At 34.8% G+C, this 22,027-nt stretch overlaps 1 protein-coding gene across 1 annotated transcript in view; it reads left to right on the top strand.

The window, feature by feature from the left end:
- The window catches only part of FAF1 (Fas associated factor 1), a 171,369-nt gene that overhangs the window by 68,831 nt on the left and 80,511 nt on the right, over positions 1–22,027 (top strand). The window contains exon 8 of the mRNA XM_040611322.1: positions 17,692–17,778. Coding sequence (XP_040467256.1) covers positions 17,692–17,778 — 87 coding nt within the window. The remainder of the gene's footprint in view (positions 1–17,691; positions 17,779–22,027) is intronic.

Raw genomic sequence — 22,027 nt, 5'->3', positions numbered from 1 at the left:
TGGTGACATGTGTTTCTTCTTGTCTGGAATTACAATTTAAAATGCCTGTCTCTGTGACACCATTACTAGCAGCTCTTAGCTTTTCATTTGCTTTCTGCCATCTCAGCAGCCTTTTTTCTTTCTGCTTTTCAGGAATTTGTTTTCACAAGACATCTGCAGACAAGCCTTTTCTGGGTCTTCTAATCCATTGGGCTTTAATAATGGCCTCTTATTTCAAGGGAAGAGGATTTTACAGAAACTATTCCTAGTATCTAAAAAGAATACAAGATGAGAATACTTGTTTTAAAAATAAGGTGTCTGAATGCCGTTATTTTTACATTCGTGTGAAGAGTTTTGATGTTACTGAGCTGGGTTTCACTGCTTGAGGAGGTCAGCCTGTGCCAGATTCCTGTCTGTATATTGCAGCTCATTTCTTGTCCGAGAACTATCTTTGACTCTGAGTGTGTCAGGAGTGCTGTTCATGCATGTGGTACTTAGAAACACAAAGCTTCAGCATAAATTCACCAGATTTATTGGTAGCAGTCATGCCATCCATGTGACAGGATACATGGCTTTCTGTCCCTTTTCTAATGATTGGTGGGTAACTGACCGCTCACTCGCCCAGGCAGCATCACAAGCTCTTTAGGGAATGTTTTTCAGCTGCTCTTGATAGTGCGTGTGCTGAAGTGTTACGTACCCTAGTGTCACGGTGATGATCACACGTTAGCAAGGATGTTCAGAGACTTGACTTCTTTCTTAGAAAGCATTTGGCCTCTCAGAAAGGCCTGTTCCCTTCTGGTGCATCTGTTCATGTGCCAACTGATGTGGAGCATTTCTGACAAATGAGACCTTGGAGGATATACTCAAAACTTTCCAGGCTGATCATTTAGTTTCAGAAACAACAAAAAAAGTGCTAATGAATCTATTCCAGACCTTACATCTCTTTAGCCTGCCTGTTATAGGCATTCTTGATCTGTTGGATGTGCCTCTAATTAATTTTCTTCTAAGTGTTCTCACATAGATCATGAAAGAGGTGATTATGATGTCACTGTCCCATTTGAAACAATTTTAGATCCAGGGCGTACTCTTTCTGCAGGTGAATGACCAGCAAAATCTCCCAGTCCTTTCTTGAACTTTCTGGCTTGTTCTTGCTGGGCTCTGACAGATTTGTCTTCCCCATCTCAGATCCGTTGATCTGACGCTTTCAGGGTCAGAGGGTGCTTACTTGTCTCCAGTAGTGGATGTTCATCCTAATAGGTAGAAGTAGTCCAGGAGACTCAACAAGGTGCAGTTGAATGACCTAGTTTTTGGTAGAAGTCTAGATCCTTGTTTGTCATGGAAAGCTCTTACAAGGGATATTGGATTATGTCCTGGATCTTAGAGTGCGGAGCTCTCAGATAACTGTTAGCTACCCAGTAAGTCTTTGTCATCACAGCCCATGAAACAAGGAGGTTTTCTGCTGAAAGCAGAACTTCTTTGTTGCTGTTAAATAACTGTCCTTTTTGGTCAGAGGTTTCCTTTGCCATTGTTTCAGTGAGATAAAAAGGTATCTTGAAGTATGTGAAAAATAAAGATGGTGTAAATCTCTTGTTGTTATAACAGAATAATAAAAAAGACTGAGCAGGAACAATTCATTACTCTTTTCCTTTCAAGCACTTAAAAGAAAAGCAGACCTGAAAATATTTCTTTGGGAGGTACTGAAATACCTCATTAGATCTTTCTTTTTATTGGTTATTGAAGTGATAATTCTGTAACAGGAACAAAAGTGAGGATAGATTTTTCTTTGATTTACAGAAATGTGTTAATTTGAGCTGAATAGATATTTTCTGATCTTTAATATTTCTTGTTTATGAGTATTATTTTGTAATACATAGTTTCTACTCTTAATTTAGAGAAAAAAGTAATTCTGATGGGGACTTAATTCTGTGCAGCATTGGAGGTATTTTTGGGGAAGTGAGTAGCTGAGTTTTTAACAACCTTCAATTCAAGCAAGTTTTTTCATTAAATGGAATAGTGTTCACTGCTTATGCAATAGACTTGCGTGTCAAGCTAAGACCGTAAAATGCAGAGAAAATAATATGGGTGTATAAATAATTAACCTTTTTTTTAAATTTTCTGTTTCAGTGAAATGACAAGTTTGCACAGTAGAGTAATGAAAATGGTTAGAGTAGCTTCATATTATCTCTTTTTCTGAAGTGGTCGTTATATTTGCCGCTGCTGTTCTGCAGCATAGCAGTCGTAAGCTTTGTAAAGACTGGGATCTACAGAAGAGGTAACTCCTTGTAGTGTTTTGGTCAAATACTAATGAAATTGCATATAGTTGTATATTCCAAGAAAGACTGACCCCTGCTTTCATGAAACAGCTTTGTGATTTCCACAGGGTGTGGTTCCTGGGTTACTTGAGCTAGGCAATTTGCTAAGGTAGCCACTGTTGAAGATGTGGTGAATACATTATTGCTGTATTGAGAGAAACTCAGCTGTGCGCTCTTAGTAGAACAAGATAATGTAGTTTTCTTTTAAAATTTTGGAATTTTAATGGGAAATGTGATTTTGGCCTTGTGGACTATGAACTTTTTAAAATTTAACCAGACCAATTTTGGAAGCCAGTCCAGCTCAGGAAGAATACCTGAATACATACAAAATGCAGAACTGGGCCTTTGCATGTATATTTTTATGAATACTGAATTATCCACCTTCCTGAAAATTCTGCCTTACCAAGTTAGTATAAATGATCTTAGGTTTTTTTAGATTTTTGGCCATATGTTGCTCTCTTGCAGAGGTCCTGAGGGGCTTGTAGGTTATCTTCCCAGTCAAAACATGCTTCCTGATAGCAGTTTCATTTGAATAATCAGCGGGAGTAAGAATGAATGGAGTCATCCCCCCATCTTGAAAAGCTTAAAATGAAGTTGTGAACTTTCCTAATAAGGTTTCCCCCTTATGAAAAATGCTCTGTTCTAGACAGCTTCTGTGATTTTTTTTCTGTCATAAATGCAGTTCGAGGATGTGAAGCAGCTTTTGGCAGGAGTGTGCCACTACACCTGTGATAAAAAGGTTAGGTTCAGCAAACAGGACTTCTTTTCTTCATAAAACGGTTGCTGCTTATAAAGAAATCTTCCTCATTGTAGAGGTTTCCAGATAATTTTTATCTCCAAATTGTTCTATGTACCAGTTTTATAGAGTTCCCATTCATTGGTTATTCTCTGGTAATGCTTTCCCTTCATCTTCCTGTGTTTGCACCTGCATAGAACCCTTGACTTCAGGTTTTCCAGTGTTGCTCTCAGCGTGTTTATTTTAACTGCTTCTAACATTCTTTTGTTATCTGATAACTTCTAATAGAGAACAGGATTTGGAAATAACCTTTTATAGCCTGCATACAGAAAAATGTGATTTTTGACAACTTGAACCTTACTAATTTGGTTTCCCCATCATTATTTTGTATTCTACGAAAACGTACAACTCATGTACACCTACCACTAGTTCAAGTGCTGATTTTTTTGGAGAAAGACTTATAGAAATTAAAGAACTAAAAGCCAGAGAGAATGCGGGTTGGGGTTTTTGGTCAGGTTGCAGCTATTCTTTTCAACTCTATTCTAGTTTTTGAGGAAATATGTTTAAATACATTTAAACATATGATAGAAATAGTATTATTCATGAAACCAAAACAAAATTGTATGGCTTCTTTTTGTCAAGACAAAAATCTATATTCTGATTGCACTTTTGCCTGATTCATTTTGTTGATTCAACAGAATTTCATCTCTGCTTTGCTCGTCTTACTGTCTTTAAATTTTAAATATTCTGAAGATAAATTTTCACTTTATCATGGAAGACAGGGGTATGTTTGATAAATATATACAGATGTTAATGATAATGATTTTTGTCCCTTATTCAGAAAACTCTTAATATATTTTCATCTGTACTGCCACTACTGCTGAAGTACAATCTGTGTCAATAAAAATAAATGAAAGAGGTAGAGGTCTTTATATTTGTGTTTTATATATTTTTAGTTCCTACATGAAAAAACAAAAGCTAATCTAATATCTGATTCTTTTTGTCATCTTCTTGTTTTCTTGATTTTTTTTTTTGAGAAACCTATTTCATATTGGCTTCAAATGCAAATAAATATCATCTAGAGGGAAATATATATGATTTTTTTTAACATGTTAAATATGTTCTAAGTGAAAGATTTTTCTCTATCTTATTAAGTAAATCAGGGTTTTTTTGGTGGAAGATTCCATAGTTAAAGATGTAAACCAGCAATTTCTTGGTTCTATAGCACAACATAGTTCAGAGCTGAGATTAGAGAAACCCTGTAGAGTGGCTAATACTCGAGGGCATCCCCAACTAGAAAAGTATGTGAATTTAGGCATGGGAGGAAGGAAGGATCTGCTTTAAATTTAGTGTAGGGTCACTGAGTCTTAATGATAGATTAAACAAGGGAGGTGGAATAATGAATAGGGGTATGCAATGTGTAGCACTAATACCAGAAGTCTGTGGTTTTCACTGGTTATTTAATGTCTTTTCCCATATGTTTCTGAATAGAGCAGGTTATGGCAGGGATGAGCTAAGGAACAGCTTTGTTAGCTGAATTTTCTCTTAAAAAGTGTGTATGTATATGGGAGAGCTGCTTGTTAATAGTATGATTGGACAACTTATATGTGTATACCTTAAATGTAGCGATATTAGTAACTATATTTGTCTTCAGTGTGTGTATATTGACATTCATAAAATACACTGTGCAGATTGTCTGCATAATTTTCTTTTCCATTGTGAAACTAATAGCCATTCCTTGGTTAAAGCAGAAATTAATCTCAGATTCTTTCTGAATATTGTTGATGTAAAGAAAACCCCAAAGGAAATGGTAAGTTTGCAGACATGAAAACGAAATGGAGGAAGTACCAAGAAATGTTTTTGTTAGTGGAAAGTTAGCTAATGGCTCAGTAAACAGTGTTCTGTAATTTATTTTAACTTGAAGTCAGAATATCAATAATAGAATGTCTATTCAAGCTCAACCATGTAAAATAATTTATTAAATTCATGCTTCCAGTGAATGAGAAAGATATCACAGTTTAGTGTTGAGTTTATACAGAGTTCTGACATGTAAGAATCTGCCAACTACCTGGTACCAACAACATAGGTGAACCAAGCAAGTCAACTGTTGAGTTATGGATGGGGTTTTGGGTAATCCGTATTCTCTTTTGTGTGGTGAAGATACCAGAAAGTCTTTAGAGAAAATGTTTTTCACATGTAACTTTTCCTTTGGGTTACAGATGTAATTGCAAGCTACACTGGAAGGTGCATGCAGGTCCCACTAATAGCTTTGTCTTGTTGCAACAGTACAGTATTGGTGAAATTAATATGTGCAAGACATTTCAGATCTGTGACTCATCTTCCTTTTTAGATGCGTCTTGTTGACTGGCAATGGGAATAAAAGGTCTGCAGAGGGAGCCTACCCATCTCTCTTCTCTAAGCAGCAGGCTTGCTGTGATCTTTAAGTGTAAAAGTGGTTGGAAGAGAGAAGTAAAACTCTGAATTGTATTGGAGGATTTCTCTACATGAAAGTACTTCTCTGCACAACTGTGGTAGTTTCTGTCACATAATTCATAGCTAGACGTCCGAAATAGTTCAAAATTTGCAAATATTTTATAATAATTAACCATGTAAAAATATTTGAATAGATTTTCTATTGTCTCTGGTAACAATAAAACATGCTGCCTTTCATAAAAGAGTTTTACCAATTGTTTAGGGACAAGTAAAAAACACATGATAAAATACTGATTTTGTGATATTTGTTTCTTAAACCAAAATTGGTAGGCTTATCACTTAAAATAAGGATTGTCTCTGAAGCACATGTAGTTTATGCATTTTCTAAAACTGAGACTGAATCAGTTTTTATTCTGAAACATGTTTAGGTAGGAGCAGAGGAAGATACTGTTAGTGAAATGTGTCTTGTTATTGTAATTCAGATTGGGGAGGCAGTGGGATTTAGTCTCTCACTGGACAAAATGTAAATAAATTTGGAAGAGAGAAAGTTTTGGGGTTTCGGGTAGGGTGGGTAGGTGTTGTGAATTCGCCCCCCCTTTCCAGTATGAATATGAATGGTGCTCTTTACTATAATGAAATGCAGCGAGAATTGGACATCTAACTACCATTCATCTCCTTATTAGTTCCTAAAAGGACTGTTTATTTTACCATTCATATCAATGAATGTAGGGAAGTGATAAAAGTCCAATATATGTATATATCATGCTTAGGCTGTTGCAAATCAGTTTCCTTTGAAATGAAGATTAGGTTGTTTTTCTTCAAATAAATTTGTCTAAATTTTTCTTTTGTTCAGAACATGACAACCGTGAAAATTTAACAAATCTATTTTCCATGGCAAGAATCACGTCAAGTATCTCTTTCACTTCTAATGGTAATTCAAACACTAGAAATAATCTTGAAGGCTCTTACAAGTGGAAACCTAACTATATAAAAAATATTTGCTATGATAAAACTCATTAAGAGTTTTCTTAAAAAGGAAACAACACAGCTAATACAAGATGCAGGAAAGTATAATACAGATTTTTGCTGAAGAGTTTGCATACTGGTTCCTGACAAAGGAAGTGGAACAGATTGAAAGACAGGAGCTGCAAAGTTACAATTTTTGTGCAGCAGTCTGACTATATGCACATGTGATAAATCAGGCCTGTGTAACTGGCATACAGGTTTTTTCTTACTTCTCAGCCTTTGTTCATATTTTACCATTACCTGGTAGTGACAGTAGATTCTGGTAAGTCTGAGAGATGTTGGGATGCACAGAGTGTATTTAGTAGTTTAAAATGTGTTTTCATATCAATTCTGAATACTAATAATCTTGAAAGTTACTGCCCTCAGTCATGTCCCTAACTGCATGATCAGTAAGTGCCAAGGTATATTTTTCTCCAAGTTACTGATACAATCACTAGGATAATTTATTAGAATTATCTCTTAAGTCTAAGTATGCAATCCATATGAAATAATTTGTCCCTTGACTCTTGATGATCTTTTTGATCAGGTTAGCCCAGATACAAACTGTTACCCTGGTGCAGTCTTCTGTTGCATTTAGTAGGCCAGCTGTTTCAGCTAATGGTTGTCATTTTTTTTATGTTGGGTTTTTTTTTTTTTTAGCTCCAAAGATCATAGAACTCATCTTGGTAATTATTGCTTTTCTAATTTGCGGTGCTTTTCTTGTTAGTCTTTCATGCCTTCTTCCTGGAGATATCCTAATTTGGCTTGTATATTCTTTATTATACATTCTGCCTAGCTTCAGCTGTGTTACAGCCTTGTACACTGCTGCAGCTGAGTCCAGTATAACACTCTGGACTTCACATAGTTTTTCTGCCATGCTTTGTGAAGCACTCTGAAATCTTCTGGAAGGTGGTAACTAAAAGTAATAATAATAATAAAAAAGTTTCTATATTGAAACTAAGGTCTCATTTTTCCTTCCAGATGCAGGATCTTGCATGAGTATTTGCCTCCAGAGTTTGTCCCACTATTTTTAAAGGGGTCTTAAAATGTTAATTTTTAATGGAAATAAAATACCTGATGTTTGGCAATGTGTCAACATTTTAAGACATAAAAGCAGCAGGAACTGGGATGGTAGCATTAACAATTTGGGTAATTCTCCTGTTTTCTACACAAACCAATATCCTTCCTTGGGGGAACAATATTAGAAACTGTGTTTACCCTTTATATTGCAATTGAGTGCTTTGTCAAAAGAGTAGTTGCCTCTTGATAGCGATCTGGTAATAGATGACTTAGTAGAAGTTGCCTGTTGTCTTTCATAATATGTGTAAAGGTCAGTTAACATACTTATTAGTAACCTAAATTTTTTTCTCAAATGATCATTCCTACTGAATGGAAAAAAACCCTAGGACTTCAAAATGTATCTTTCTGTGTTAGTGCACTATATGTAGAACCAACAAACAAAAAAATTCAATTATTATCATCAGTTTTATTTTGTTAGTAGAAGTCTTTAAGGCATTTTCGAATAAATTCATAAAATTGTTTTGGCAGTAAGTCTTTGTTGTTTGATCTCTTATAACCCTAATCACATCTTCCTTTCAATCTCTAATGTCACAGCTAGCTCACACTCTTAATTCTTTCATACCCTATTTCAACCTCATCCTTGTGTGCTGCTAAAATGATTTTTTCTTTTTTTTCTTTTTTTTTTTTTAAATACTCTTGTCTCTTGCCTCGATTTCTTAAGAATGTGTTTTCCCTTCTTCTGTAGGAATTTGTTTCTTCTTTTAACCTCCTATTAAAAAATTCAAAGGGTCATGCGGTTTTAAGTTCAGAGGGGATTATCACAATTAGGTCTCCTAGGCACTACAAGCAATGAATAATAATAATTATGTAGGCTGAACCTTTGCACAGTGCAGGCCATATAGCAGCAATCAGTAACTTCTGCATCAAGTTCAGAAGGTTGTAACTTGCATTTAGCAGTAACGCTGTTCTAGAAGAACAGCTAATTTTAGGTATTTAAAGATGGAGATCAGCAAAGAGGTTTCTTTATTCCACAGAATTAAAATGTTCATGTACGCTGGCAGAAAACTGAAGCACTGAGAAGCGGAACAACATTTTAAAGACGGTGAAACAGTGGTATATAGAATTTGAATATAGTGAATAATGTAATATAGTGAATATACTTAACATTTGCCGCTTGCTGCCGCCCAGGAAAAGGCCAGATGCAAAGCAGTGGGGAAAATAGTATCTGCTAGCTTGAAGAGAGCTCAGATTTATTCTCAGGCCTCAGACCTTGTCTGGGCAGGAGGCTGAGGTTGGGAAAATATCTTTCCACATCTTTGAGGGAACATCTCATGTGCTTGGAACGTTTATCTTTTCAGGTTATATTGTAGGTATAGATATAGATATATGTTGCATGAGGTAATCAGAAGTTCACATGTAAGATTCACAAACATTTAGTTGAAGCCTTGCTTTTATTTTCTGTTTCAAAATTCGTAGGTTTTAACCACAAAAATATACTAGCATTACTCAGCAGACCATTTTATTGTAGGTCGTGGTGTTAAGATACTAACTTGGCACAGACCCATTAAAAAAAAGGTCAAATGACATCCAAGAAGGGTTGGTTTAAGAAGTTTAAAATGTGAACTCCAATGAAAGAGTAGTGGGTAATGAAGTAGTAATAACTATGAAATCTTTGAAAGTAATTTATTCACAATGTCATTTCTGTCACTGAAAGGAAACTGCCAAATGTGTCTTTACAAGCATTTACAAAATGAAATAAATTTTAGATGTCATTACATTTAAATTGTAAATAATCTGGTGATTCCTAAACTGAATGGGCTTCTGATTATAACTTCTAGTTAAGAAAAATTTCTGAATTATTTAAAAAAGTGTTTCAGCTCAGACATGTAGTTGCTCAATGAGGCTACAAAGTGAGTAGGTAGTGTCTCTGAAGGTGTCTTCCTCTCAGCTGTAGAAGTAGACAGAACAGAGCCAACTATCTTAGGAATAAAACAATTTATTTTTTAAATTTAGGACAGTTAATGTTTGCCGGTAGTATATTAAATAAGTAATTAGGACTGTCTGTAGTCTTCAAGAATTTACATCAGTAAAACGCAATGAACATTTTTGTTTTGGGTTTTGTTTGATGACTCACTATGATGGGTATAAATCTGGGGGAATGAGGCTATATAGAAGTGCTTAGTTGGGGCATAAAGAATCCATATGCCTTTCTGGAAGTCTGGTAAGTCTGTCTTCCTATGTAGTATCTTCTTTTTCTAAATGAGATAGTTTTTACTAAAATATTATGGTGAATCATCTCTCTGTTAAGTTTGTCTCTACAAATTCTTTCTCCTGAAAATTTACCTCCCCTTCCCCATTCTAAAATACATAATAGCAAAATAATATATTAACTTTGCATTTACTTACTCAGCCACTTAATTTTAGTAGTTACCTTGTTTCTCCTTGCCTCATCATTCAAATTGGAAATAGTGTGGATTGTTTATGTTCAAGTAGTTGTTTAATCCTTAGGTATGTGAAGTTCATACTCCACCTTTCCAGTGATGAGAGGCAAAATAATCTACTCCAATCTCTTTTTTCTAGATACTGAAATTAAAGAATTGAAAACATCAAGACGCATTTGCTGGTTTTTGCTCATTGTTTAATGTGACTTAATCTTCATTGTTTGAACATTTTGTCAGCAAATTGTTGCAAAAAATCACACAGTGTTTTCCAGACTTAAGTTGAGTGGTTACCTAGTGAATTCAACAGGTTTCCTAATGAAGATATTGGCACAATATTTACTGAATACTACAGTACAATATAACCCATTTTTAAGAGGATTTTAAACTGGATTTGTTTTGATTTGAACACTGTTCCATATGCTCTAAAGTGAAAGCTGGATTCTTAGTGGTTTTTTGCACATAAAATGTATTTAATTGCAGGAAAGTGGTACACAAATACTTAGCAGAAAATTTTCTACTGTTTTTTTGTGTTGTAACTTGCTGATGAATTCTGCATTGTATGTGGCTGACGTACAATGGACATTTAGGTTCTCTTGGGGTCCTTTAGGAAGGTTTGAAATTGCGTAATGTTTTTAATTTGGAAATGAAACAGTCCTAATTAGAGGGAAGAGAATATTACTTTCAAGAGGTATAAAAGTTTTGGTGCTTTTGTTTCAGTTTTACTTTCATGATTGAATAAGCAAGTCATGTATTTCAGACACTGAATTAAACCAAATTACGTTAGAATTTAATGAATTTTTATTCTGCATTAAACAAGAAAAGAGATTTCAAAGCTTTAGCCTACTAAAGGGGAAAACTTAATAAAAGTAGACCAGAATCTTTTTGGAGGTATGAAAAGCAAAAATATTAATTTAACGGAAGAGCTGTGAAATAAAAAAATAATTAAAGAATGTGTTGTAGTAAAACATGTATTAGAGTTCTTGTGTATTTCATAAAACCACTGAATCTGAATCACAGCTGACTTTTGGTTGGCAGGCTTGGGCAGGAGAGGAGTTCTTTTGCCTTCAGTATTCATTTCAAATATTTAGGTTGTAAGTGTATTTTTTTCCTTTAGATTACAGCAGACTGAATTGAGTATACATGTAAATGTTAATAGTTATTTTAGCATAGTGAGTCGTCCTTGGAGAGTTTCAGTTGCATGACATTCTTGAGAAACAGATGCTGTTATTTAAAAATAGCCCAATTCTGACATCTTAATTCACTAATTGAAAGCATTCCATAATTTCAACTTCAGTCAGCTGCTAGAAGAGGCCAGTTATCATTTGATGTCTTTTGGAATTGCATTATTGTTTCTAAAGAAAAACCTACACTAAAATGAAATTTGCTGATTTAAGTAACCTTTGTTATTTATGTTTTAATATAGCTTATTGTGTATTGGAGATACAAAAAGGCAAACAAAATTGTAAGCAGAGCAGGCTTATACCATTCCCCCCAAATGAATCTTGCATTAAATGCCCTGAGAGTTCTGGTTTGGATGCTAATGTTAGTCATAGTTCATACAGTACATTATCTGAATATATTCTACTTGAGTGTTGCTGGCTAAAAATTACTGCAGATACCACTTTTTGAAGTTAAGAAATTAATTTTCTCATTGTCTGCTGATAGCCTTTTCCTGATGAAATGCAAAATAATTGCTCTCTGCTATAGGAAAATTTTCAATATGGATCACTTATTTTTGTTTTTCATTTTCTCCTCTTAACTACTTCTGTTTCTGTTCTTTGTCTTTACTATTACTACAGACCAAATCTATTGCAAAAGGTTGTGGCAGAGATGCTGATTCAGAAAATTTTTCTCTCTAGTTTTACATCTCTCTATTTTTAGTAGTTCTTGTTAGTCCATGGTTAACTGAAATTACCCATTTATTTGACCCATCTTTTTGTTCATAACTATTGATAACATAATTAAACATCATTATCCCTTCAAATTCACCATTTTATCACCTTTGACACTTCTCTTATGTTTAGGAACTTGGTAGATTCTGTCCCTGCTTCCTATGTATTACTGCCGGATTCCCAGTGCTCTTTGCTAGCTGTCAGAATTTTGTCTGGCAGAGGCTTTCCTCTATAATCTTGAAGGCTACCGCTTTAGCTGGCTTTGGGTCCTTTCTTTCCATCTTTCTTCACCAAAAGGCTTTTGCTTACTTTGCATTTCTTTCTGTCATTGCCCCATCTATATCGTTGCTGTCTCCTGAAAATTTTGCTTACTTATCTTGGCTTCTTCTTCTCTGTTACAATGTCAAAGTCAAGATTCTTGCTTTACTGTCGGTGCCCCATGCAACCTTGCTATGTCTGCATCTGATCTCATTTCCCCGTGTCCCCCAACTCACATTCCACATTCCTCACAGTCCTCTGACTTTATTGCTCCTTTTGTCTGCCTTTCATGCACTCATTTTTTGCACTGTCTTTCATGCTGCCTATGTGCCTGGAACAGTCTTTAGCATCTCAGCCAATTTACAGCTTTGCATAAATTATATTTTATAATAAGACTAACAAAAGTTCATTATCTACATTATTTCAATTAACTTTGTACCTGCATAAGCGGAAAACAGCCTGAGGGAAACTACTGTTAAACTTTGTTGTGATTTGTTGTGATTCAAAGATACAGATTCAGGCATGACAGTTCTTTGATGATTCAGCATAAATTTAATTTTTTTAACAATTTGGTCGGTGTTAGATTTTTATTTTATTTTTGCCAGTAGATTTCAAATTTTTCTCATTCAGAGATAAGAAAATAGCTACTTATTCCTGCTGAGTGAAACCACCAGAAGGCAGTCATCAGTGCATTACCTGTGCTTCTTGTCCTGTGATACATTTTACCTCATTTTATCCTTAGTAATATAGATATGGAAGAGTTTTGACTGTTGGATTAACTTCCTATCTACAGACAAAGTGTATCTTTTGTGTTTAATCTTACTTTTAAAGCTACATACTCACCTGCTTGAAAAAAAAAAAAGAAAGATGAGAAAGTAAGACTGCCTATATCTGAGAAGTTTTCTCACTGTGTTGGCTGCTTTGGCCATATAGGTTTTCTTAAAAGATTAAAAGTTGTTTAATATTTTAACTCCCTTCTAACAGCAGTGAAAATGTGTTGAAGGTAAAACTTTGCATGCTTCTCCTGCATCAGTGTATAGCTACAAGGCAGGGCATTCTGCAGGAATTATAACAGCATTTTCTAAGTAAAATTATGTCTGAAATATACGGGGTATTATTTTTCTGTGTGTGTTGAAATGGTTGTATTGATACTGTTCACAGCTGAGTTGTGGAACCAAATAGATGTGCCTTTAATTTGTTTTTAAATGATTTTGTATATTCTGGAGATTATAATCTGAAGGGTGGCTGCCATAGTAATGTGCCAGTCACCATGGCATCTGAACATTATGAAAAGAAATTCTGAGCTGCACAAAGACAATACCACCAATTCGTATTTCAAGCTGATCAAAGGTGGGAGACCAACAAGTTTGCCAATAAATGTAGCTCAGTGGATGGCACTAGAACTTAGTTTGCTTTACACGAATTTATGAAGATTTTGTTCCTCCTATCAATATGTGAATTTATAAAAGCCTTAACACCGACTTCATCCCTTTACTGTGCTTTTTTTCAGTTGTGTGAAGAGTGGGCCAAAGGCTTTTATTTCAGTGGCCTAGTGAAGAAGCAGTTTATGGTTCTGCTTTATTTGAATCGTTAGGACTTTTTCCTCCTTACAGAATTTTTAACTTTAAACTGAAATTAAGTCAGTTAATGAAGAAAAGGGGGGTTTCTGCACTCAAGTGGTAAATATTCCTAGTCGCTAAAACATTTTGCAGTCTGCTTTCATAATGCTATTTTAAACAAAACTAAAATTAAATCGTTACTTAAAAGCAAGCTTATTTTATCTTAAATAATTGATTGTGGCTTGTTGTTTGAAAGAGGACTACTCTGGCATGAATTCCAAATCCAGTTATGATCTTAACTCAAGCAGTTTGTTTAATCAAACATTACTCTACTAAGTCTTACATGGTCCCCTACCCAGCTAGGCCTGGCTATAACAACTAGTTTATTCTGCGACGAGTTGCTCAACAGATGTCATTCTGGTAGAATAATGCAGCAGAATAGTTGTGCGTTGGCTAAAATTACTTCAACTTTGATCACTTTTGTCCAGCACATCAGTCTGGCATTGTGCTTTATACCAACATAACACTTTACCCCGAGCATGCCTTTCAAGCTTAGAATAGCAGAGGAATGTTATTGAATTCAGTGCAGTTACAGATGAGTTAATGAAAGAAGGGAAATACTGTTTTTTTCATAATGCCTTTCTGTTGTACTTTGGAATTAAAAGGGAATTTGAGGAATGTGACTTCCGAGTTATTTATTTTTACTTCTGAAGGCCTTTTGAAAACAATATTATGCAGTTCTATTGATCCCATGTTTCTGTAAATAAGTTTCACTTGTTATTTGAAAATGGCTCATTCTTAAGTTTCATATTGTGAAAATAATATTAATAACACTTTTGGTGTGTGTAATTGGAGAATAGTTATCTGACAGGGACAGTTTATCCTGGTTTTTAATGCAAGAAAGCTAAAACAGCAAGATCTCTATTCTTGTGATCACAGACCAGTATTATTACATTTTGGTGGGCTGTTGTGGGGTCGGTACAGAGTAATGACATCTCTTTACCTTGATACTACTGCGAAATGAATCCTGCACTGCAGGCTACCTTCTTGAGAAGCAGTGCATACACCAAGTTCTGCAGAGTTTGGTTTTCCATAATTCCGTTTTTCACAAGTGCATCTGTGTATACATATGTGTGTGTATATATATTAGGATATACCATATATATGTGTATTTGAAAGGAATTTAAGTTATTAATAATTGAGGTATATTTGTGGTTTTTAAAGCTTGACAATGTGCTTAAGTATGAGGATGCACTAATATGAAGTCTATTTCAATTGCTAATAAATACTTCAGGATTCTGTCTAAAAAAACCCCACTGTTCTTCTTTTAGTTTTTTTAAATTAATATCTAGTTGCAAAGTTTTTTACTTGAAACATAGTTACCTGATCAGTCTCCCTGCAAAAACTCCTACAAAACCAATATTAACATAAAGGTTATCAGGTATACATGTAATTTACCAGTTCTACAAGAACAGAGAGATATCTTGATGATTCCAAAACATGCAATGAAGGTAAAGCTGAACTGAAAATCCAACCCAAATACAGGTTATGATACAAAAATGTCCAGATAAGGAACCCGCATGTTCTGACTTTCATCCTTCAGTGAGATGTAGATTCAAGAGTTGGAAGTAATGTATCTTACTCTTGGATAGTAAACTGAAGCCATTGTTTCCCACTCTCTGTGTATATTTATACAGCTTTAAACTGATAGTGTTGAAATTAATATCCCCATGGCCTATATATAAAATTTATCCAGAAATATGAGACAGTTCTTCACAGCTTTTACTAAGGGGCACTTTGTTAGTATAAGATACTGCTACTACTAAAAGTAGTGAGAATGAGAAACAGTAATTGAATGGAGGATCTGAGAACTGGAAGTACAGTCAGAGCATTGCACTTTGCGTTTGCTCTCTCTGTGCCCTGAGTTTTCTCAGTTGTGTTTGTTTTCAGAGAGTTGGCAAACTCATGCAGCAGTGCCATGGAGAACCTTTCAAAGAATGTTACCCAAATCAACATATGTGAGCAAGCATACGTGTGGAAATCCCTGCCTCATCCATCACGCCCTGTAGGATATTTCCAGTGATTAGAACAGTTATTTTACCGCATTTCTCTCTGAAGATGATCCAGAGAAAAAGCATGTTGGGTGCTATTTCATTATGCAAACACATTTTTAGATTAATATCTACAGCCAGATGTTGCCTATACATACTGCACTAAAAATAAATGACTAATTTTGAGGGAATGTATCCATCTGTTTATAGTACCCTATTACCTTATTGTGTTCAGACCTCAGCTGTGCCTTACTGATGAAGCTATGGCAAGTATGGATTAGTAGGTAGGGCTAAAACATATAAAGTGTCTATTAGTGGATAGCTTTGTTATATTGCATTATCTCCCTAAGAAAGGTAGTTTAGAATAATTTTTTATTCAATTCTCGAACATGAAACCTTTAAATGTGTGGATTAAGTTAGTATTTTTCACTTTGACTAATTTCAGCTTTCTTCCTGATCTTTTCTTTTTTTGAACCTTTTTTCTGTTCAGAGGAAGTAGTTACCTTAGGGTAAGGGCACTTGACTGCAAGTGAGGTGCTAGCCCAAAGATCTTTTGTGCTGACAATGATATTTTTTTTTTTTCAGTTCACAGAATTTTTGATAGTTCTTATAAAAGAAGTTAGAATACAATAATTATTGTTTCTTTCCAGTTAACAAGTCAACAAATGGAAAGCTAAAGAAGGCATTAGAGGACACTTTTTGGAGTAGTCTTGGCATTTACTTTAAGTCAAATATTATCCATCTGCCATAATTCCGTAATTTTTTTTTTGGTTGGAGGTGTCAAACACTTTATTCTTGTATCTCTTAGTATTAGACTGTACAGCCCTCTTAGAGCTGGGAACAGGACACAAAACTTTTGACTTCCTCAGATTCTGTGTAGCAAAAGGTCCTGTAATATATTAGTAAAATGTATCAAACCTTGCTTTTATCTATTTGAGAATGTTTTTCTGGATGTAACCTAGGTTGTTGTGATCTGTATTTGGAAACTGAAATAGACCTGTGAAGGTATGGGAGGACCTTCTATTCCAATGTAGCAGTTTTATGGAAGAAAAACCAAAAGCCAGCATTGCTTGCTCTAAGTGTTTTACTGTTCACAGTTCTGGTCCAGCTGGGCAATATTCACATGTGCTGGTTGGTTTTGCAGTCTTCACATTCAGGTATGCAGCATTATTCACAATTTGAGATACCGCTCTCTATCCCAAGCACAAAAATTTATCTTTTTGTGATTTAAATAATTGCTTATCACAAAACCTCTGATAAAACATGCCAGATTTTTTATCTGTATTAATGTTTTTGTGGAGTTCTGTAACTTCTGTTTTGCAGTATTCTTCCTGTATTTAAAATTTTCAATTCTTTCTTCTTTTCCCACTCCCTTCCTCCTTACAACCGTCATGTGAGATGGTTAATGGTAGCAACTTGTATTTTAGTAGCACGGGAAAAGGGTTGATATAAAAATTGGTTGATTTGAATTTTATTAATAAATGTTTGAAGGGTGTTGTCATTGGAAACATGCTTATTGATTCATATTTCAATGTTTAATTTACTCACTTGGTTTTGGATCCCATATAAGAAACTTAGGCAAAACTATTTGTATTCCTTATTGCATTAAATGTAAATGAACCTAAAATTTTCAGGTGAAACAGAATACATTAACTAGCAAAACCTGTAACAATTTTTGTTATCTTCTGCTTCTCTTCAGATTGTTACTTTGTAATACTTCTTACTGTGAAAATTTGTGTTATCAATTGTTTTACACATTTATGATGCTGAAGTAATACTGAATCACTACGAATGATAACTTAGAGATCTTAATTTTTTTTCTTTAACAGTACTGTATGTAAACCTGTGGAACAGATCTGAGTCTTTCAGTGTTGGAGGAATCTGTTTTACAATAATTAGAAAAAATCAAAATAAAAAGCTTAGGATTATGATGAAAATAATACAGTTTTCCTGTATTGCTTTCATTAGAGCAAGTTCTGAATATTATTATTTTTTTTAAAACCAGGTAAAGCGGAATGTGTATGACCTAACTAGTATCCCTGTTCGTCACCAGTTATGGGAAGGCTGGCCTCCTTCTGCTACAGACGACTCAGTAAGTAGCTTTAGTTCTCATTTCATTTCTTCCTACAAATAGCTGATTTTACTTGGATTTTTGATTGGCATCATCCAACAGCCTTTTCTGTCTCATATGCAGTAACTTAGCATTACACATACTTCAGAGTTTATCTTGAAAGATACAAATACTAATGTACGGGATTACTGAAGCACATAGAAATTATTCAAGTGAATCAAATTCAGTGCATGTTTTAAATGAGGAGGAGACATGTTCCTAGACTGAAACAAAGCTGCACAACAGTTTGGAAGCTGAGGAAGTCTGTGCACTGACTGAACTTCAGGAAAAAAGTCCTGTCTTCTCAGTGTGTTCTGAGTGCCCGTCTAGATATTTTACTCAGTAGTGTATGTTATTTCACCAGTATGCTTCAGCCTGTGTCTGTCTGGCTTTAAGGAGAAGAGGTGTTCCTGTTGAAACTGGTGGAGAGCTTCCCTTGCCTTTAAAGTATCTACTTTAGTTCTTGCTGAACCAGTAAGAATGTATCGACACTTGTAAGATTACATTTTGAAATATTAAATAATACGTATACAGTACAATATGTATTCAGTTTTCAAACATGTTGCAGCATTTAGAATTACCATTATTTAGAAATGGAGGGAAATCTTAGCTGAGATCAATAAGAACCCTTGGTGACAGAATCAGCTAACTGAATTGCCTACAAATTCATGAAATTGCAGGACTTAACTGCAGAATTCCATTAAATATTAGACTTGTATCCTTGCTTGGTTGCCACTGTAGTATGTTTTACTGCACAGCTTTCATTTTTCTCAGATAATTTTCTTCTGGTAGTACGTTCCCAATGGCAGCTTGTGAGTTCTGCCTTTATTTAAAAAACAGAAAGAGAAAAAAAAAAACCCAGAAAGTCCTGAAAGGCTGAAATAATTATGTAGTTATGTTGTATACAGATTTTGTGACCTAAGGAAAATGTAGAAGAATTAAGTATTGCTATTTTTATAAAGTTACTAATTTTAACTGGGAGTTGAACCTGAGTATGCTGCAAAGCAAAAATGGAATTGGGATTTGCTTTCTCTACATATTACCATTGTCTTCAATGCATTATTTTCCTGTCCATTTCTACTCTTTTCTTGTCAAGGGAGAATTGTGGTTTGTATGATAAGATTGATGCTTTTTAAGTTTGAAAGAGGTGGGTAAATCTTATGTCCACGTATTCAGAAGTGTATGTGAGATGACACGTGTAAGATCTGAAATAACGTCATGGTGTCATGTGGTAGTTGCTGTCTTTGAAACGTGGATCCATTTTAACATTTTATTAGTTTATGTTAGCAAAAAAAAGAATTGGAAACTCAGCACTTCTAATCTGTTTTCCCACAGCTGTTAGGTTTTCCCATATTTTTCTCCCCTTTCTTTTGAATGCGGTACCTCACATATGTAAAACTCATAAATCTGTTTTAAGTCTGTTTTTACAAGTGACATTGTTGCAGGTGAATGTTTTCCCTTTTCATCTTTAATGAAATTGGTGAATGTTGAGTCATCTGCTCCAAAGCAGGAGAGTCCTCAAAGCTCACTGCTTGAGTCTGGTGGAGCTGAGACTTGTCAGCTGTGTAAACAGATTTGAATGTGTTACCAACAAAAATATAATTAATTTCTGTCTAAAATTAGAGGCCATAGCTTACTATTTATGAAGATTTTATGTTAGCAGTGACTATCTGTGGTTCTGTGATCTGAACCTTTTTTCCTTTGCAAATTAGAAATATTCAGGAATAATTACTTTAGTAATTAGTCATAATGTCTTTTAGTTCTGTGGCAGATTTTTAAAATAACTTTTTCCATCAGAGGATTTTTATTTGCCGTATTGTATAGTACTCTATTGCAATTAAAGAGTTAAAGAGACTTGATTAAAATACTTTTTCATTTACATGTTATGCAGCATAAGAAATACTTTGTAATACCACAGGAGGTTTTTTCAGTGCAGTTCTCGTTAACCTTTGGCTTAGCAAATAGGACAACTAAATAGACTTCGCATAATTGGATTCCTGTATCATCTCGAGTCTCTTATGAACCTGACAGACTACAGTCTTCTGACATTATCAGGAAATTTAGTGGAGTCAATAGTCATTTAAAACATTGTTGCTTCATCTCCCTTCAGAGTTAAGATATGTTCTCTGCTTATACTATCTAATGAAATATGGGATACTGTATGAATTGTCAATAACTCTTTCAGATCCTTTTGCACACTTTCACCAGGGAAATGGATATTAAAACCTCCGCATGCAGGAGTATGTGACAGTTTGATTGTGGGAAGCAAGGCATACATACTCTGTGGAAATCCAGTTTTGCCATCCAGCAAGGACATATTTTTAGCTTTTATTGTGCCTGAATAATTTTAATGCCATGAATTATATCTGCTCTGCTCATTAAAATTCAAAAAATTAAATGTATGAATTTTAAATAATTCTTTTTTTAACAAGTTTACATAAGAAAACTTGAATTCTATTGAAGGCCTAATTTATCTGTCTTTAGGTATATATCATGAACTGATACAATGGAGTCTGGAAAAGTACCCTAGAAATTAAAAAAATAATTATAATTTGATTTAAATAGATTCATAGTTCTCATTTTTTTTATTTTGGATTTTATAAAAACATTAGCATTACTGAGTTTGTAAAATGAGAACCAAGCCAAATAATTTACTAAAATTTCTGAAATGTTTTCTGTTTGTTATATTGGCTGAACTTCTAAACTTCTGCTGGTAATTACTGCTGTTGCCAAGTGGAATGAGCAGCCTTCAAATATATGTGCATGAAGAAAAAAATCCGAGATCAGTTGTAGGTAGTGTTTCAATTACAGTTTTTACATGGAAGAATTGTGATTTTATTTATGTAAGTACAGGTGACTTTTTGGATATTAGCTTTACACATGTACGTTTGAAGTACACACACACACACACCACACACCCCCCCGCCCCTGCTGAGGTCATTGGGGTTTGATTTATTTGAGTAGGATGAGTTTTTGTCCGTGATGTTTCTTTTTATTTTTGGTAGCATAGAACAACAATACCCAATATGAGAATAAGGAGAGAGTTGCTTTTGTGCTGCTTTTTTTCTCAGTATTTGAGATAAAACGTTTTTCTTAATTAGTTCATTGTTTTAAGTGATTTCAGCGTAGCAATGAGAAATGTCTGTTTCTTCATAAATAACAACAGTGAGCTTGGCAAAATGGGATATATTTCTGCATTTAAAAGATGTAAAATTTTCAGGATTAGGTTTGAGCTTGGGGGAAGTGGGAGGAGGGAGAGAGGCAGAGGCAGATGAAGCATCCTGTGTTGTAACTGTGCCGTCACACACAGATCCCGTAAGAGGACCTCGGCATCTGTCCTTCCGCCTACTGCCAGTAATGCTTTACTTCCCTAAACAGTACAGTTGGTCAAGACCTCGTATCCTCATTTCAAGACAAGTAACCGCACTTCTTCATTGTATAGATAAGCCATCAGATATTAGTTTAGGCAGAAGTGGGTCTATACTGACAAGTTACTCGGCTGCACTGCTGAAGAGTCATACTTCAGATGTGACACAGGAGTGTCCACTTAAGTGTTGAGGTTCTACATCATCCCTTGTGAACATGACCATCTCCAGTTCTCCGAGGGCTGTAGCAGTTGTGGTTGATGTTCCTTAGCTGAACTTAATAAAGACTTCCAGGTTATAATCAAAATTCTCAAACATATATGCATGATCTAATTAGCACTGCTGTTATATTTAGGTATTTCATTGCAAAGTACTAAGTACAGCCTGTGTGCACAGGTAGAAATTAAGAACGCTGATAAGTAGTGTTGTGGTACAAAGTCAAACCATTTATGACACTTTTTGGCTGATCTCCAGATTTTTGAAGAGGTTGAGTATTAAGCACCTCCATAATTAGTATTCCTTCCCTTTCCAGGTCTTAGTTCTGAACAGAAAGTTTATTACCACATGCTGGCATTGTGATACGAAAACAAGCTGTGAGGTTTATATATGAGGGCCGTTTAATTGTAATGGATGCCATGTCTGCGTGTACTGGATTATTTGGAATTTTCCCCCTGGAATCGATATGACTAAAGAATAAATAGTCCTGACAGAGATAGTGCCTATTGGAAGTGTGAAGTTGACTATATTTAAATTAAAATACATAAATCAGTAGAAAATAGTCGACTTTTTTTTAAAATATCATAATTATGATTTAGATTGTAATGTTACTTTGTATGTTACTTCTGTGGTTCTTATCAGTTGCGGGC

Source organism: Falco naumanni, chromosome 11, assembly GCF_017639655.2.
Source record: "Falco naumanni isolate bFalNau1 chromosome 11, bFalNau1.pat, whole genome shotgun sequence".
Taxonomy (NCBI): Eukaryota; Metazoa; Chordata; class Aves; order Falconiformes; family Falconidae; genus Falco; species Falco naumanni.
This window is presented reverse-complemented; position numbering and strand designations above follow the sequence as displayed.